Source organism: Dendronephthya gigantea, unplaced genomic scaffold (genome assembly GCF_004324835.1).
Source record: "Dendronephthya gigantea isolate DGI-Jeju-01 unplaced genomic scaffold, DenGig_1.0 000000F, whole genome shotgun sequence".
NCBI classification, from domain to species: Eukaryota; Metazoa; Cnidaria; class Anthozoa; order Malacalcyonacea; family Nephtheidae; genus Dendronephthya; species Dendronephthya gigantea.
Window position 1 is genome coordinate 5644802 of NW_021163010.1, and position 19735 is coordinate 5664536.

The following is a 19735-nucleotide window of genomic DNA, read 5'->3' on the forward strand; positions in this document are numbered from 1 at the left end:
CTTCGTAAACCTCTAGCTTACCCACGGTCTTTCGTACTAGTGGATAAGTGGATACACTTTTTTGTATGTATTATGAAGTATTGCGTAACAAAAACAACATGGCTGCAGAATCGTTAAATTTGAAAGAAGCATTCCAACACGGTTTTAGTATCTTTAAGAAAATCGACAGCGACGATGGACCAGAAAATTCAAAACATTTGCAAGTACGTATTTTGATAATTTAACTCCACTATATTTATATCGAGTATAAAAAAAATATAATTTATAAAAATATAATTTTTACAGGCATATGTTCACACTTCACAGGCATTAAATCGTATTTTGATCATAAGAAAATTTATATTTAGGATTGCATTCGTGAGGCGATAGAGTGTTTTAAAAAGTCAGTAGAAATGATCAATGATCTAGCATTATTTAGTATCAACGAAGATCTGGACGAAATTTCTACTACAGATTTAAGGTAGAAGATAGGGAGTGAAGTATTTTGTGCTTAGTTTACACAATGTTTAGTCTGGCCTCTGGGGCCACGTCTCTCCCCCCTGCCCACAAGTTGATCTCATTTGGAACGCAGTAATATAACATACCCGTATTCATAGCTTCTTCGGGGCAAGGATAACATGGAATGCACCCAGGCAAAATACCACATTAATGACTATACACCAACTAATCCAGCTCTAGCTGTATCTATTATCTTTCATGATATTAACACTTAGTTGGAATACCAATACTATAGGAATCGGGACCTGTAAACAAACAAAAAGCACACATTACATCATAGAAGCACCTGCTCTTTGCTTGGATACAACATCATAATTACTTTCCTCTATAACATGCCAAATATTGGGAATTATACTTACAAGTATTTTTACCATATCTTTAGATATATGTTAGTGCCAGCATTACTTGGAGATTTGTATCTCAAACTTTGCTCAGAAGAACGAATTGATGTTGTCAATGTCTCCAAGGTGCTTTGGTCATTTTTAGATATGGTTTTTTCCCACTTTTGAAGTTGTTTGAGTGAAATATTAGTAGACTTTTTCAGCTAAAGTATTGAAATTAAATGTTTCTACTTCAGGTCTATTGTCTGAATTACTTGGAAAGATGCAAGATGTATGGTTTGTTAAAACAGGTACATGTTAATTAGGGCTCAAAATTAATCCCTCTATGATGGTACATGGTATAGAATGGTTTTGTGAGATGGTAGGCTACATATCTGATATGATTGTTTGGTATGGTGTTCTTGTACAGTATGGTGTCATGGTATAATCACTCATAATGTGATGTTACGGTAATAGAAAAAATATAGTGTTGTGCCTGCATGGTAGTTGTGGGTTGCAGAATTGGTGTGATGACATTGTACATATAGTGTGATAAATGGTGTGATTGCATAGTGTGGTGTTATAGTATAGCATGATGTTACGACATGGTATTGCTACAGAACATAGTGTGGTGTTATAGTATAGCATGATGTTGTGACATGGTATTGCTACAGAACAGTCTATTTCTGTTCTTCTAATCTCTTTGAATCCAGATTGTTTGACCTCATACTGCAATTGCTGATGTATGTAAAGCACTGTGTTAACAGACTTTTTGACTTCATCATAGGATTTGAATCCCTGTTCATCATCTGAAGTAACTGCACCAGCTAGTCAAAGAAGTCTGAACGAATTAGCGAATGAAAGAAATGCAAAAATAGCGAGATTTAAAAAAATGAAAGAAGAAGAAAAACGAATCAAAGTTAGTACATGGCTCGATGGTATAAATCATTGAGTTTCCTATCTATGTGTCCGGATGCACCGTAGTTGTGGGAGATGCTACTAACTTGTGTTGTATCAACATTTTATGTACGTTCTCAACAGGAACTATCAGACATGCTTGAAATTTCATCAGATACAAAACCTGACGAGGAATTGGAGGTAATTATTCTGCATAGAAACCGCATCACGGGTGGGTCGCTGGTCAAAATATACGTGAATGTGATTTGATGTTTTGCCTTGTTTTAAGTCCGTTATATTTTAGCCAGATGTTTGAAAAAACAGCAAATTAATTTTGCTATTTTATATTTTTCGTTTGATTTAAGAGAAAATTTAACATATTATTACTGGAGCACTGGATAAACAAAGCGTTGGAAAGCTTATCTTCTATAAACAGTAAGTATCGCATGCATGCACTTAAATTAGCTTCCTAATACGTGTGACGTACGCTTAAAAATGCGGGAAAAGGACGAATTGGTTAAACTGGAGGCAACTCAATTTTTAAGAAGCCTCGTTATTGTAACTTCAGATGAAATACCGATTTTGGAACATATGTCAAAGATGAGGCAACAAGGCGGGGATAGAAAACGCGAAAATGAAAAGATGCCAAACAACGAGGAACGAAAGAAAAATCAAGTAATACATGTTTTTGTCACTGATTGTTGCTCAAAGATAGGCTCGTACAATGGCTCGTACCCGTAGTGTAAACGCGGCCAATGATATACATACTCGTCTTATTCTGTACAAAAACGAAGATTTACAAATTCTTTATTATTCCGATGCGCGTAAAATGCTTAATATATCTTGGGGTTTTTTAGTTATTTTCAAAGCCTGTGTTGATCACAAGACAAGCGATACAGGTATGTTCCTTTCGTATAGCTAGGCATCACCTATTCATTGTTACTGCAAAGTGTATACTTTCCCATTCCAGAATAAGGTATTTGGGGCAGGTTACCCAAGTCTTCCAACAATGACACAGGAAGAATATTTTGAAAAAGAGTTACGTCAGGGAAAAATCGTCACAGAATTTAGGTAATACTTCGGATATTTGAAATTTCCTCCTGTGGTTCAAGAACATTGAAAGCATTTTTTCATTTCAATGGCGAATGACATCAATTTGCTGCTTTCTATTGTACATACTTGAAACCTAGTGTGAAATGTCCCTTTTCAAATTTAAGTGAAAATAAGACATCCAAGCAGAAGACTGATGAAGAGAACGGGAAGGAAGAAATGGATTGTGCTGAGGATGAAAAATATTTAGAAAAATTAACGAAAGAAAGGGAATGGGATGACTGGAAAGACGGTTTGTATATGAAGTGGTGTATTTTCATATGAGGCGTTTTCAGTTGAATGAATCTTGTTCATGCAAAGTTTTGTAGATTACATATGCGAACAACCTTCTTACTAATATAAGGGGAGTACTGAACTTAACAACAGTCCTCCGCAGGGTGCAGCTTAGGGTTCTGACGCCAACCTGAGTATATATACATTCTGCTATCTAAATTTCTGTTTACTCTTCAGATCATCGTCGTGGTTGGGGCAACAGGGAGAATATGGGATAAAAGAGTTCATTCTTAGCTCATTTAAGCCTGTGAAGACAGTATACGACATCCACTGTCGAAAACAAAAGTAAAGTCTTCAGTGAGAAAATGGAGTGTATTCACTTCGAAGATTTTCGTAAAGAGCAGTTGGCACTAGGGAGTTTCAACCCCAGATATTAATGACCCCTGTTTTTCTCTATTCGGGGTGTGGTGTAACAGGATATTGAGCTTCCAAATTGCTATCTGTGGGAGAGGAAACAAGTGACGATGGGAGAAACTATTGCCAGTACCTAATAATGTATGATGATGACTAGGCATGTAGGGTTTGCTGGTTTACACTTCTTGTGGGATTTTACTTAACGATGACAGGCTATTAGTAACGAATATAGATTAAATATTATAGATTAAATATTTTAATGCGACACGTGCAAAATGTTTTTGTGTATTATTGTTTTCACTTGACCCGGATTCTGGTGTATAGAGCGGAAATCCTCTGAAGCCAGAAATAGCCGAATAGGCAGATCAAAATGGCAGAAAGTACCCTAAGAACTTTCTTCGTAATTTCTAAACAACTGAAACGCGGATGCAGAAGGCGGTTCTTTACCTATAGCTAGTAGCATATTTAGTTAATCACATTCGTGTATTTCGTGGTTTCCACCATCGACCCCACCTATATATTCACAGACCAAAAAATATATATCAATGTAACATGAAGTATTGACATTACAGCACATGGACAACCAGTGGTCGACCACAGGTAGCCCGCTATTGGATTTGCTTTTAGTTAAATATTAAATAAATTCTATGCAAAACGACATGAAGTGTCACCTTCCTTCATTCACTTCTGACATATTATCGCAGGCGCCAATTCGTGCGGTGCAGTGTAACCTTTATGTATATATTAATATAAGGTTGGCAACTCTTTGTCGTATTTTCACATTTACGAATTACATACACAAACTTACACATGAAAATACTCGTACTTAAACACAAAAATATATACAAAAAACTAAATCTATGTGGGAACTGACTCTCCTAAAACATTCCGAAACATTTGTTGCTTTAAAGCCATTGCAATATGTGAAATTTACGAAAATACAACACTTTTTGGTTGAATTTTTTGAAAAAGCCGTCGGGATCCCATCACCCTGCCCTACGTCACAGCAAACACGCATATGATTGGCTGGTTGAGTCCGTTAACGTAAACAAATTTCAAAATTCAAAACTAAGCCAATCATATTGCGTGTTTGCTGTGACGTAGGGCAGGGTGATGGGATCCCGACGGCTTTTCAAAAAATTCAACCAAAAAGTGTTTGTATTTTCGTAAATTTCACATATTTGCAATGGCTTTAAAGACAAACAAATGTTTCGGAAATGTTTTAGGAGAGTCAGTTCCCACATAGATTTAGTTTTTTGTATATATTTTTGTGTTTAAGTACGAGTATTTTCATGTGTAAGTTTGTGTATGTAATTCGTAAATGTGAAAATACGACAAAGAGTTGCCAACCTTATATTAATATATACATAAAGGTTACACTGCACCGCACGAATTGGCGCCTGCGATAATATGTCAGAAGTGAATGAAGGAAGGTGACACTTCATGTCGTTTTGCATAGAATTTATTTAATATTTAACTAAAAGCAAATCCAATAGCGGGCTACCTGTGGGTCGACCAGCCATTTCAACATGGCAGCTGACAGTGGAGCGATGAGTGAACTTATTTGAAGAAATTGTCGTGATTCGTGAATCGGTATGGCTGTCCGCAAAAAGACTTCGCATTTATATAGAGAAATACTTTCAGCTTTACGGGCGGCGAATCATCAGTCGACCAGTAACGTGAGTATCAACAATAAATTATTAAATTTATATTATGTGTCAACCTGGATTTCATTTACCTGGTATATTCAACCTATCCAACACTAATTGGCCTGCTTCTTATAGTACTACTGACATAAGAGGAAGTAACATCGTTTTCATTTTCTGATTTTCATAGCACGTGGAACAGGTTTCGAACTACAGAAACACGTACGGTTATTCGTATATTAACTTGGTGTGTGAAAATAAAAATCTTTGCAAAGATCAAAATGCATCTGGTCATCTCCAATACTTGGGAGAGACATATTTATGTCTTTTGAATAGCGTAAGAGCAGCGAAGGTATGATTTTTATTATTTTTATACTTCCTCTCTTAGGAGTCTCTCCAATATATGAAGCTTCTCTTGTGCAGGCAGGCCAGGGTGCATTCGGTGTAGACAAATCGGAATATCTTCGGCGTAGAGTTAGGGTATCCTTGGCGTACTGGCGTAAAATCAACTTTCCTTGGCGTGGTGGCGTACACTGTTTTTAACTTGTCGGCGCATAAATACCGGATAAACACACCAAACTTTGTAATTCAAAGGTCCACATACACACCAACTTCAACTGCATGCATTTAAGTATTTTAACGACAACAAAGGCATTTAACTTCTTAAAAATGGTCCTCTAAACGTGTAGCATTTTTTGACTCACGAGTCGAACGTCCTGGCGAATCTGCGATCGGCGTAACGTCCTGGAGTGGGTAATTGTCGTAAGTATGGCCCAGGGTGGGAAGTTGGTGTAATGTTAAGATTGCTTTGGCGTATCTTCGGCGTGTGATATACACCGAATGCACCCTGGCAGGCAGGCATTTGTACTTTGCCCAGGGAAAGTGCCAAAGGCACAAGCTACATACAAAGGGAGAGTTTCAGATTCATGTCCTGTCTGCATTGTAGATTTAATTGTTGCATCCTAAACCGCTAATATTGCTGTATATTTGCACAAAATTGCCCCCATTCTTTAATTATTATCATTGGCGATAGAAACAACCATATTGGTTTACACTATTCATGTAGGTATTATATGACAGGTATAAAGGTGGAGAGGACTCGGTTGAGAAGATTGCCACTAAAGTAGGATTCAAACTGCCTCCCACAATAAATTATGAGTGAGTACTGTATGTCATAATCTGAAAATAGGCATATGAATACTCCAGCTGTCCAGTCTTCAGTCTGCTGACCAGTGGTGAAAAGGATGCTAATAGGTACATTATTTAAAATTATCTATTGGCTTGAAAAACTGGACTACTTGTCATGTTGGTTTGTTATATAGTGTAGGTAGAGTAAAAAGAATTTAGATCAAATTAAAAACATTTAAGGTTCAATAGAAAATGCAAGTCTTCACCCTTTGGGCAAGTTCTTTGTGTGAGGCCCTTATTTTTTTTCGGCTGCGCAGTTTGCAGATAATGTACCAGTCTTCTTTCATGATCATGGAAATCTACCAAAATTTCAAAGTTTGTTAAGTACTCTGATTTCAGCAATAACAGAAACGGATTGAATTAGCTGGAAAGTAACAGAATATAAGCTGTTTATGGCCCTATATATAGAATTTGTATGTCAAGTGTTTTGGCTCATAACTTCATCCATTCATGATTCATTTCTTTACCTTGAATTATGTTCTTTTATAACTGCAAGATTCTGAGATATTTTTTCCTTGTGATTTTATATGAGATAACCACATTCAATCAGGTACAAAACTTGTCGCACAATTAATGAGAGCATTTTGTTTTGGCCTTGGAAAGATTTTTGTGACTTGAAGCAGCCCAAACATAGTTGAGCTACTGTGGCCTGGCTAATATAAACAGCCCTCTCAGTTTTTACCTAATTAGGTAATTGAAATTAGATAATGTGAAACACCTAGGTCTACATTCCCATAAGTTCACAGCCAGCCACTCAATGTACGTGACATAAAAATTGTGTTTTTGTTTATTGATAAGAGCTAGAGCCTTTCCCCAGTCAACGAGCTTATGTTTTCTCAAAACACAGGCACTATAAAGGCATTGGAATAATATGACGGCAATATTATCGGAGTTAACTGCAATTGTCTAGTATAGTTTGAAGTTATTTGGAGACATATAGGTTAGCTGTTCAAAGAAAATACGAAAACTATTCAAAACTCGTATTATATGACATAGGATTTGTACGATTACAGTATATAATTAGCTACTTTGACGTTGTTTCCAAAGAGTTGATGATTGCGATGAATGTGTTTAATCGGTTGTTGACGTTCGTTCCATAAACGACGTTCGTTGTGCGTCAAACGGAAAAGGTCAGGCGGAAAAAAAATTGCGATAAAGAAAATGAAGTAAAAATGTTCGTGATATTTTGAAACCCGGATGCAGGATGATCTTAATTTCTTGCATATTTTGAAGCTCGTTAACTCGGTTTTTTTAACGAATTGCAATGAATGGGCGTCCCTTCCTGCCTGGCCATTCCAGCCTTATTCCCATGCAATGACTTTCGGTATAAACTTGTAAATTCGTATTTTATTATAAGCCACCTGATTCGAGAGTTCAATGCGCTTCTGGCGTTCGTTTTAACGAATCGAATACCGGATACACACCTTCCTTATACACACCAATCATGTTATATGGAAGCAGGAAACACTTCAATTTTGTGACTCTTCCGCACACGGATATATACCAGTCGTGCAAGCATGGGAACATTGCTTGGACAAAAGGTATTATCAGGAATTAGCCTGTCGCATGAGTCAATTTACGTAGGTCTTGAACAAAGAAAGACCTTATTAGCATCACGTCTCATCAAAATTTTTAGATGTTTCACATCATTACAAAATAAAGAATCTTTATATATATGCTAGGTTAAAAATATGTATATATGTGCTTCATTGAAAATAAAACAATCAAATGATCAAATATTAATTATTATATTTCACGATTATTCCATTCTTTTAATAAAAAGCGTACTGTTAAAAATTAAAATGGGCATTTCAGGAACGTCCATATTGTTCCAGGCGAAAAATGTACCTTTTCCTTGTGTTCTTTCTGTAAAAAGCCAGCACACGCACGTTACGATTATAGTCACCTATTTATAGCGTCAGTGGATGGTATTTGAAAAATCCATTCTCGAGGAGCGAGGGCAAAGAGCCGACAAATCATTCCGCTGACGATTTTTTAACATGCATTGAAATCATAATCGGCAGACTAAAATCATAGCGAGCGCACCCTACTTCAAGCTGCATGCGAGTGCCAATGATATCTGCTTGTGAATACTCGAGTATATATCCTCTGGGCGTGGCAGGCAATCGGTTATTAAGGACGTTTTCAATTCGATGTTGCAATGCCTGCATATTAGACGAGCATATACCCGAGGATTAATATTCGTATAGCAAATTCAAATGGAGGCACGCAGAATAAAATAGAATAAGCTATAGCTAGCTGGTATAGACCTCTCGGGCAGAAAACGTTGGGCAGAAAACTTACTCTAACATGACGTATGCCCTGTTGCAGCTAGGTTCGTATTCGCGTGCAGATATTAGCTATATATAGATAAGGCTGGAAAGTCCAAACGTTCCATTGCTTCACTCCAATGGTTTCACTTCCTACTTTATGGACGTGAAGCGCCGCTGTGCCTAAATATACTTTAGTAAACGAATGTTAAAATTTTTTCCCGTTAAGTTCGAAGTACCTGTTCCAAGTTTGGAAAGTTTGGAAACATGTTCATCAACTTCTGTAGCTTTATTCACCCAGCTGTGTATACTGTATAGATCTGTAGCTCTGCTTATCATGGAATGCATATTTATTGCATTGTTCAAGGTCTTGCACACTTTGGTTTATTGCAAAAGTATCACGATAACGTTAGGTATCGGCCAGCTACTGTACAGGGTGTATAAAAAAAAAGGTATGTTACCTTTTTTTGATGCATCCTAAATATACCTTCCCAGCCCAATTTCTGAGTATACAGTATATAGCTATAATTACTGAATATAGTATAATAATGATGTGGTTTGCAGTATAATGGCATTCAGCTAGCATACAAACAGGCATGAATCGCATGTGAAGAAAAATGGAATAATTCTTAATAAAGCAACTTAATTTGTTGTCATACTGTTGAATGTGATGATGATGCTGTTGAAAAAACACGCGTGTAGAGGGGTAATTGATTTATCTTCCACACATCAATGTATATGCCTACATTTATGCGAATAAATGTAGGCATACATTGATGTGTGGAAGATAAATCAATTTCCTCTCTCTCTACACGCGTGTTTTTTTTTATAGCTTCATGCTAAAGTTATGATATGTACTGAAAGTCTTCACTCCATTAATACGTTGATTGCCTACTGTAGCTCCTCAGCCTCCTCTCTTGAGTCCTGACTCCTAAAGATATATTTGTAATCCGGTGATGCTAACCAAACTTTAGTCTTACTCGAGATAGTTCATCTCTTCATATCTCTTCATTTGAAATAACCGACTGCTATATGATTACCACGGCCGCCAAAGCCCTGCAGTGAGAGTCTAGAAAAGATGGCAGTTCTCTCTAGCTGAATTCTGAAACTGAATCCTTATATAACACTGGAGTATGTGAATCGAAAGTCTAGCAATGTAAACTTGTTTTATAACAGTTCTATAGATACCAAAGGCAAAGTTACAAAGATAACTATATGGATGAGCTTGTATATTGTTAATTTTACAAAGATATATATATAACTTCGTCACCTTTAAACCAGTAAAACCACATCTATAGTATAGATTATAGGAGCTATAGTGATGAGATGATAGTTGGACCGTCAGTTAATCAGGCACCTAAAATAGCAAGAAATCTCTGGACGTTCGACCTAGAATAATCTTTCCTCTGAAATGTTAGTATGGACTATGGACAATGGGGATTCTATATCTGAAACATGAAACCACATGTCTGCAGTCATTTTGTGATGACTCTCAGTTGCAATGTTTTTGCGTACATGCATGAAATTGATTTTATCGAGTTTTTTGTTTATCATGATACAGATAGTACAATACCTTCAATTTTTCATATCCTCTTGAATTACCCTAATGCTTTGTCATAGTCCGGGAAAATATTTATAATCCATGTCTGCAATGTCTAATATCCGCGGTTCACAGCGCTATCATTGCAATAGGGCTATATGCATGTATCGTGCAATACTGTGAAACGACAGCTTTAATTGGCCTTTCGTGTGTGGTCGGAAAGAATATTATAAACAAACGATAGTCTGTGTGTTGGATGGTTGTTCTTTTCCTGAGTGGATTATCAAGTAGCGGCGGAATTTTTTCCTACCAGTCTAGAATGTATTAACGATGTTGTGTTTATGACCACATTTTTTCCCTAAGTCTTTTACCTAAGTATGTTTGGTATCCATGATTTCTAAAGAGAAAATTCCTTGCCTTGTTTTGTTATATAATAAGCGACAACAGGACGTGTAGGACTTAATTAATATATTTTTTTGAACCATATGATACATCTCGAAATTGAAACGTGATCCAATTGCCACCCACTTGACGAGAGCTCACCACCATGTCCACAGAGAAGCAACAGACTGAGTAATTTCAATTCTTCACTTTGTCTTATACACAATTTCTATACAAGACTATTGGTCATATATGAATCATATACAGTATTTACTTCAGTATATATAAAGCTTTGTAAATCCGCGGTGGAGGCTCCTTGTGTAACCTCTGTGCATGTAGTAGCTGTATATAGTAGGTGTGATTAGATATGGGAAGTGCAACGTTGACGTTTCAAGCAAAAGTCCCTTGTTACGGGCTACAGCTATAAGGTTGTAGCTATACACCGGCTTACCAAGGTTCCACTAGGATATACAAGAGAGCCTATATCATGGTCTTCTAGAAGGCTCAGTGTTTCCTAAAAAGTCTAAGTATATTTTCCGATCATATATATACCTAACCAAGTTTACCTAGTTCCTACAATATCAATGTGCTACAGGCTATACCTACGCGTAGTTAATGCCTTTACTGCTATAGGTAATGTTCTGTATCTGTTCGGATTATTCAAACTAACCAAGAGCCAGAGTACAGAAGCTATCAAATTCAGAATTTCTGGAACGATCGACAATCTCATGCAAAGTCGTGCGATTCAAAATAGATTTTCAGCATGTATATGAGCGATACTCCTATATACATAATTTAACTAGCAAAAGGATCCAACTGAAAATGTAAATCAACTTTAGTCCTTTGACTTTATAGAAGTGTTAGAACCAAGCATACGTTTTTACATGAAAAGTTCCTATGCGAACACGGTCCTATATTATGATGCGTGATAATATATATATTATAGTCGATATATAGTATAATATATAGTAGAAATATCTGTTTTATTTATAGACTATTTATCAATAGTAAGAATGTTTAGCGCGAATTAATATCTATATATCTAAATTACATGCGACATTACTCTTTATACTTATTCGGCAACAGACCATGTAAACAGACACCATTTCTTTAGCGCGCTGTCGTTAGCGGATGTAATTTCAAGTTTATATAGCTCAGGTATTTCCGAGTTTGCGGTTATAAAGCCACAACAAGAATTTTCTATTCAAATGCAATATCACTAAAAAGCTGTTTGTGACATACAATTCTCTTATTTATTCTATATTTTTTCACTATTTCATATAAATTACATTCATTTTGGTGTACAAATTTCATATGGAAAAATATATTACAATAATATTTAGATATACATTTATATACATATTATTATTATATACAAGTGGGGATGTTATGGCTATGTATATGTACTGTACTACATAGGTGTGATTTATTTATTATGATCACTTTAGTTATTCCATGTGTTCGTAGAAAAAATTGCGTAACTCTTTTTTTAATATTCTAGGCAGAGGTAGGTGGTCTACAGAGTGCGTATTGCTTTGCGATATTGTGATGTTTTTAATAATTGAATTCATCGCAATATCCTGTAAAGATTTCGAATTGTGTGCGTTGACAATTTTCCCCACGATCTTGTACTTTTCAGTGTAGATCTTTTCCCATTCGTACAGATTACTCTTTTGTATTTCATTCAGGTCCGAGAGATCGTCGTATTGTGAACGCAATGAATTAACATCAAACGTTAACGTCGCAAATGCGCGGCTGGCGTCTCGACCTGCTAGCATTTTATAACATCCACCGGAGTCATATTGCTTCTTATCTTTGGTTACGTCAAATATCTTGCCATTTAACGCGATGTAGATTGTCCCGTTTGATCCATTACACGAACTCAGTTCGGACATCGTATACCCTCGTAATTCAAACAATGACGTTGTCTCGTTCATTCGCGATTCTTCTCTCATTTGCGGTTTACGATTTCTCAGGATGGTTTTGAAATATACACTACACGCCGTAAAACACACACCAAATACGAGTACAATTTGAACAAATTCAAATAATCGTTCGCGTAAGTCGCGGCCTTTTGTCAGATTTTCGTCCGTAAGTTTTATCATTTGAATGCTTAGTCCAAAGCTTAGCAACGTTGACGTTAACCATGTGATGCCCATGTAATTCACTTGTTTGCCAAACAAGCTCAGCGACCGAAAATATACTCCATACTCCATTTTCTTTTAAATTTTCGTCGGTTACACCACTTTGTGAAGTCGTCCAGGCGACAGCATCAGGTGACTGTGATGTCTCTAGTGAGCGAATTTTCTATTACGATCGATATAGGCAAAATTTATATTATGGACCGCCTGCTGTCAATCCTCACTGCCGCAAACAGGTGGGAGACCGGAACTGGCAGACTTATATTTTGTCTTCTTTTGTTTACTCCCGCTGTTTCTGTTCTTGTGTTCTCGTTGTGCCTTGTTCACGCGAGGTTATATTAAGATCCCGTGATTCTTTTCTTCTTGCGTTATTTTGGGACGACAGGGGCTATTTCTGAACAGAAATACATATATACGTAAAAGGTGTCGTAATTTGAATTAGTTCCTTACTCATGTAAGGTCATGTAATAGACTGAATCGATTGCCTTTGGGTCATTATTATATTGTTATTGCGACTACTACACTGTACCACAAGTAGTTAAAACAAAGCAAGGAAACAGGTTAAGGGTATATAGAGGAGTCGGAAGATTGTCGTTATTGATTGTCATACATTATTGGCGTTGTGTTGAGATGTTGTCATGGAAACAAAGCCAATGCTGGCATGTTCGTGGTTTGAAGGTTAAATTTTAACAATTCGTTTTCCGAAATTGCTCGCTCTGGTAAAGAATTTTTATCGAATACGTTAACATTGTACGCTAAACGGTTGTCGGAATGAAAGACTGGTGTATGTAATGAGCCTGCCAGTCATGCTGGATTAACAGGATTAACAAGCGAAAAATTTGCATGAAGAAGTAAAATAGTTAGGAGTCTTTGGGCTGTGATTAGACAAAGAGAGTGCATTCTTGGAATACTAAAAATTTAAAATCAAAAGAGTGCCGAACGTACATCCGGAGTCTTAAGACTTGGGCAAAGAATCATCTCATGAAATAAAGAGATTTTATCTAACGCTAATATACTACATACGCACCGAACATAATTGACTGTTCGCGAATGTTTCTACGCGGTATTTCGGCCAACTGTCTGATATTGAACTCACGAAATCTGCCGTTGTGCCGCAAGCGAAATATCTTGGCTGTTTTCCCAAATCCTCAACCAGATAACTGAGATAAGGGCTGTAGCTTTGGATACGACAGATCATTGTCTCACTGCCGCAAGGTAAATTTTCTCAGTGTTGTTTCAAACTTCGTTAGTATCATGAGTATTTTATGCATGAACCTGGCTGATTTAAGACACGAAAACTTTTATCAAGCACAACGGAATTCATCAATCAGCCCTTAGCAAATAAAACTACTAGCCCGGGTTATGAATAACCCATCAGAATACCCTAATTGAATAGCCCCGTATCCTCTCGTACCTTACTGGGACGGGACGACCTAAAATTTGTAAGTTTGTCCGTGCTCAAACCTCAGAATACAAAGACCGAGCACGGATAATTGGCCGCTATCTTTAAAAGGGGGAATCGGGGAATCCCGATTCCCCTTATAAAAATGTGATATTTTATTATTATTATTATTAAATACTTTTTTACAAACAATAGCCCTTCAGCTTATTAATTGCTACTTTTATATGGGTTGTTTTGTAACAAAATAATACTTTTACTAAGGGCCTATTTCCAGGGGCACTTTTTCTCGCCGAAATGCGAGATATTTCGCCTCTTTCTTTTGAATTTCAAGTGAATAAATTAATTCTGCTTAATTGCTCACAATTCAAAAGAACCAGGCGAAACATTTCGCATTTAGCTTGAAAATTTAGCCAAAAAACTCGTTTAATAGTTTCCTCTATTCCCGGGTTCCCCCATTTCTCGTCCCCCCCCCTTTTAAAGATAGCCGATAAGTGGCTAGTATTATCTGGCTGCCGTGCCAATAAATCAGGTTTTTTTGTTATGTTACGAATTTCGTGTCATTTACGACCAACAATTATTAAAGAGGATCCTTGATTTAGGAATACTAAGATTTAATCAAAGTTATGCAAACAGCGGACGATTTTAAAGCGATTAAAAAGCACTATCGCGGTGGATAGCGCTATCCGGCTTTCATACAACCTGCCCCAGGACTATAAAACAATCCGAAAAGATGGGATAGTGTGAATATGATCATCTTTTTTCACCTACTGTTGAACAAAAAGATTTGGTTGTTAAAAATATAAATTAAGGCGGAAAATATTGTAGTTTTATGTGGTCTCCAAGACTCCAAACCATGTAGATTCTATTAACTGTGTTGCCAGTTCTGGAGGTTTGCACTGCCGGGCTTGAAATATACTCGTAATATACCATGTAAGGGGCTGTAAAAATAATCAATCATTGTAAAGCACCACGTGTTACCACATGTATTTGTTATGTGCAGAACTTTGGGATTGTTAACCCGGCCCGGTTGCACCGTTGAAGGCCAGGGTTAAAGGACATATAACAAATACACGTGGTGTTGCTACAAATTGATTATTTAAGATACTATCCTAATTGTAATCCAAATCCACCATAATCCAAATCCATGATCACAGTTCTCATCTTTATTACTCTTGCGCATGCTTAATAAGAATTTAGTTGCCGTTCATGGTTTCAATTTGTATATAACGTCACTACGTGCCCAAAAATGCAACTCACGATAAAACTGCTTCGGGCATGCTATGACTATATTACTGCATTCATCGCGTGTAGCTAACAAGAGTCTCGTCACATAACGTGCAGCTTGAAGTGCACCGGAGATTGCCCTTGTTCCACATGAGGTCGTACGGAAGGGGCGTGGAAAAATGAAGCGTGTATTCGTGAGTGGGGAGGATATTTTTTCACACTTGACGACCATGGATGACTCTGCTTCACGCTTTTTTTGTATTAGATCACGGATTTGTATTTAAGACAATTCAGAAATCATTCGTGTGTTCTATATAAATACAATGGTTTGTTTTAGAAATATAAAGAGATTTAACAGGCTGCGACTTTATATCATGTGGCGTACAAGTGGCGGTAACAAAGGTCTTTTTGATGCAACCATACATTTCCCGCTCCACACACTCATAGTTAGCATTGCAATAGTTATACCCCTACATTTAGGGACCTTCACTGAGATTATTTAACTACCGCAAATTATAAGGGATAGGTAAGATCTTTAAAACAAGTCAGGTTTATATCTTTAAAACAATTCAAGTTTCTCAAAGTGATCAACGATGTCATGTTTTATAGATAACAGAATACGTGATACGACAGAAAGTGCATTTATCTTCTATAAATGATACAACAGAAAGTTAATTTATCTTCTAATAGCTATAAAATCTATAATGTTCGTATTGCACACACGTATTACACAATTTTAAACAAAAATTATTTAAAAGAGTTGAAAAGAGAGAACATTGAATGAGAACTTTACCAGTAATTTATTTACGGCGTGTTTGTTCTCTATGCGTCACTTCAGGTGTATAGTTTATATTAAATTGTAAGAAATCATACATGCTGATTTTCAAAGAGCCGTGCCAGTTACTTTAGTATAATATATATACAGGCAGAGTTGCGAAAAAGCTGCGGGTACGCGGGTATCACTCGGAGGAAGGTTTGCTTTGAATGAGGTTTGTGAGGAAGGTTCAAAGTTGAGCAATCTAATTGATCACATGCATGTTCCAAAAAACCAAATATTTCTTTATGCTGGTTGCCACCTGACTCAGTGACGTAACGTCATTTTGAGGAAGGTTTACAAAACATGCAATCCTACCGCATTTCAACTCTGAGTACAGGGTGTGTAAAAAACTGCAACCTTAATTCCCAGGGGCCTACGATCTTTTGTTATTGAATAGAAGCGAACATACATGAATATTAAGTTGCGGTTGGAGTTTTTTTTACACCCTGTATATTCGTACTTCTGGTTTGAATAGTTAAAATTTTTAATCAGTTTTATAGCACAAAGCGATGAAATCTGTTTTAAATTCAAAAAATATTCTTATGGAACATTGCATGAAAATATTTCAGTACCATTGCACTCATTAACAATTAACATTAGTATAATATATTGTTCTTCTATGATGTCCGCTTTAGATAAACGCCTTTAACAGGGGCGTCAATCCATCTAAACCTTGGAGGGACGAACTTTCAAAATGAATAATGTTATATTAGGTAGTTCATGGATAATAAAATCACTGGATAGGAAACTATAGTCACGTGGGGTGCTTAGGGACATTTTGATTGGTCGAAACGCGTTTTTCATGTTTTTAAAATGGCTGAAACCTTGTTGAAAAATCTGATGTCACGGATGGCGAATATTTACGTAAGTAGCATTGATTTCCTTATGTTTTTGACTGAGATTTTTTCAAATTTTCACCTATATTTGTTTATGTAACATTTTGTTCTTTTTTCTCTTTTTATCGGCAAATATGACCTAGCCTACGCCACACATCAATAGTCAAGGTACGTCTGGACGTTGTTTGTTTACAAAGGAATTGTTTCATTTTTGCGAAAAATGCGTCGCAAAATAGTGTGTTTTTCTCTATTTTTACTGTCTGTTTTTCCGAAATTTGCGACGCAATTTATATATATTAGATTTGTCGAGTTTGTTTAGTTACATGAAACACTGGATACATATTCTGCTAAATTGTGGCTTTGTAACAATTAAATTAATTAGATTTGTTTTTTTGGGAGGTTTTTTTTTGTCAAAAGTTTAGTGTTGTACGCGCAATGTTTGTATGGGTGGCAACCATTAAATATTAATGTTTACAATATAAATGCAGCAAGCATTGGGTTGAAGCAGCAAGTCTCCAATACAAAGTCAATGTTTAGCAATTATCTTATCATATAGAATGCTCATTTTTATTTATTTTTGCATTTTTAGACTCAAATAACATGGGAAAAATAAAGTTGGCAAGGAAAAGAAAATACTCTCATCGGCAATATAAACCAAAAACTGTACCCTCTGTAACCTCTGTACCCTCTGCACCCTCCTACAACAAGTTTGACTTTCACCTGCGAAACCTTCCATGTGAAGTTATCAATCTCCCTTCGATCAACAATTTTTCCAAAATTTTTGAAGAACTGACAGGCAAGAATGTTTTAGTAAATCTATGGACTCTGGTTCAACATGGACATCCATTTTTGCTACTTTCAACTTTCTCCACCAGCAAAACAGCAACACCAGCTGCAAAGAAATCTGTCATTGTCAATGAAGATTTCTCTTGGATTGTCTTAATTTCCAACAAAAATGTCTCTGCTAAAGTAACTGGAATTCCAAACCAACTGGTAAACCCAAGTGACTTTATCAAATTGTTAGACTTTGTTGACTCCTGTGACATTTGTCCTGGTATTTTATGCAATGATAGCCTTATTCAGTTTTGTAAACGTCATAACAACAACGGTGCGTTCAAGGATAATCAAGAGATAATCAAGGCAGAGCTGATAGATGACAATAGAGTCAGACCAACTGATTGTTCCTACTTATTCATCGATCGCATTTTCCTCATCGTATAGGGCTTCACTTATTTCTACCATGTCCATCAAATTACTGTCATCCCATTCTTCAAAAATATCTTCTACTTCCATTTTTTCAAAATTTTAAGTAAATCTTCTTTTAATTCAAAAAATCAATAAGTTGTTCAGTATATTGCAAGAAAACCTGATGCAACTTAGCACAAGCTATATCGTGCGTGACGTCACGATTTTCAACAAGGTTAAAATGCTGACGCCATGAGTTTCCTATCCAGTCTTTTAACTATCCATGGGTAGTTAAAGCGATATGTTTTATATTCAGCAATAAAAGAGCAAGTGTGAATACGTTTTTAGCCAATGATCGTGTTCGAGCAGCAAATCCAACAATGCAATGCAAAATTAAAATTATTGTGTAGCCTTAACATTTTACTATTAATAAAGATGTAAGTATGAGGGGATATTAGCTATTCGTCCCCCCTATGCAAAAATTAGGGGGGCACTCACTCCACCAATCCCCCCAGGATTGACGCCCTTGCCTGGGTATCAGCCTTTAAAGATAGACCAGGTGATAAGGCAGTAAACGGCAGAGTGGAATCTAAAGAATATGTTTAATGGATGTAGGATGTATCCAAGCGGCTTCAAATTTTTCTGAATCGAAGTGTATTTCTCACCAGGCGTTGTAATCATGATTTCAACAAAGAATGAATTCTCGACCCACAGTCCAATGTTTGTAGTGACCAGGAAAAGCAGACATTGAGAAATCCACGTTGCCTTCCGACCCCTTGTCGGCTGATGACGGCGAAGATTTATCAGCGACGCTGTTTGGAAAACGTACTCTAGGAGTGCTAGCACGTCTGCGGCAATGTCTATGTGGCGAACATTGGAATCAGCAACCAAGCCATCATCAATCCCTGGGTTGAATTCGATCAGGATCAGGCTGTAGAGATGAAATCCTTCCCACAAAAGGCTGCCGACAAGGGAAATGTATAGTAAAGCATCATCGTGGTCCAGCGAAGTTCTGTGAGCGTCCCATGCCAGCGATTGGACGGACAAAAGGATGATATAACAGGCGAAGAATTGCGTCAAATAGAGGGATATAACCCCAGCAGAATAAGATATGTGGTAAATTTGGTGCATCTCACCAGTGGCTGCGGAGGCGATGACGAGAAGTATGAAGACAATGCAAAAACAGCAACCTATAATGATGCCATAACCGCGACCAAAACTTCTTTCCACGTTGCGGTCTTCGACACGGTCTTCGTCGCCTTGTCGTTGATCCGCTTCACCGACATCTCCGTTAATTTGACAGGCACATGTGGGGCAGTGTGGTGCTAGGATTTGCTCATTCGGCAGTAAATCTTGCCATATTTGATATAACAAGGTTGCTGCTATTAACAAATATTCTACAAAGAGCGGTGAGAAATACTTGTCGGCATTTTCAAGTGGGAAGGGGTAGCCAGTGCACTGAAGCGGCTCGCTGACTTCTTCAGCACACAAAGTCCAGAACCACAGCGCTAAATTGGTTCCCAAGAGATGCGCCATCACGATCTGTATACCAAGGGTGCCCTCTGGAATTCTAGTTTTGTAGAATCTGTTTAGGAATAGCGTTTGTAGAACAATGTACAAGGCTCTCATTACATGCAGCGTCGCTTGGATTGA

The 19735-nt window shown here is 37.0% G+C and overlaps 2 protein-coding genes and 2 long non-coding RNA genes across 4 annotated transcripts; 2 read left to right on the forward strand and 2 right to left on the reverse strand.

The window, feature by feature from the left end:
* The first annotated feature begins 94 nt into the window (after positions 1 to 94).
* On the forward strand, positions 95 to 3717 carry LOC114518249 (immunoglobulin-binding protein 1-like). Its single transcript, XM_028538214.1, has 12 exons — positions 95 to 203; positions 348 to 460; positions 881 to 965; positions 1076 to 1129; positions 1606 to 1737; positions 1860 to 1916; positions 2081 to 2150; positions 2284 to 2390; positions 2573 to 2614; positions 2686 to 2786; positions 2933 to 3057; positions 3276 to 3717. Exons 1-12 carry the CDS (start codon positions 99 to 101, stop codon positions 3314 to 3316), a joined length of 1032 nt encoding a protein of 343 aa, XP_028394015.1. The 5' UTR covers positions 95 to 98; the 3' UTR covers positions 3317 to 3717.
* Positions 3718 to 4968: 1251 nt separating this feature from the next.
* LOC114517043 lies at positions 4969 to 7955 on the forward strand. The gene is made up of 3 exons (XR_003686349.1): positions 4969 to 5131; positions 5289 to 5450; positions 6165 to 7955. It is a non-coding gene; the product is annotated as an uncharacterized LOC114517043 (long non-coding RNA).
* Positions 7956 to 9371: 1416 nt separating this feature from the next.
* On the reverse strand, positions 9372 to 10372 carry LOC114522711. The gene is made up of 3 exons (XR_003686936.1): positions 10130 to 10372; positions 9827 to 9913; positions 9372 to 9487 (listed from the first exon to the last, which is right to left on the reverse strand). It is a non-coding gene; the product is annotated as an uncharacterized LOC114522711 (long non-coding RNA).
* A 1363-nt stretch (positions 10373 to 11735) lies between these two features.
* Positions 11736 to 13162, reverse strand: LOC114517609 (membrane-associated progesterone receptor component 1-like). The gene has a single exon (XM_028537400.1). The coding sequence runs from the start codon at positions 12691 to 12693 to the stop codon at positions 11926 to 11928; it is 768 nt and encodes a 255-aa protein (XP_028393201.1). The 5' UTR covers positions 12694 to 13162; the 3' UTR covers positions 11736 to 11925.
* Positions 13163 to 19735: the final 6573 nt, after the last annotated feature.

Excerpts from the sequence above, each read along its gene's own strand:
- LOC114518249 (XM_028538214.1), top strand. The coding sequence starts at position 99 with ATGGCTGCAGAATCGTTAAATTTGAAAGAAGCATTCCAACACGGTTTT. Across the intron at positions 204-347 it reads AAAATTCAAAACATTTGCAA|GATTGCATTCGTGAGGCGAT; the intron begins GTACGTATTTTG and ends ATTTATATTTAG. Across the intron at positions 1,738-1,859 it reads AAGAAGAAAAACGAATCAAA|GAACTATCAGACATGCTTGA; the intron begins GTTAGTACATGG and ends CGTTCTCAACAG.
- LOC114517609 (XM_028537400.1), bottom strand. The coding sequence starts at position 12,693 with ATGGAGTATGGAGTATATTTTCGGTCGCTGAGCTTGTTTGGCAAACAA.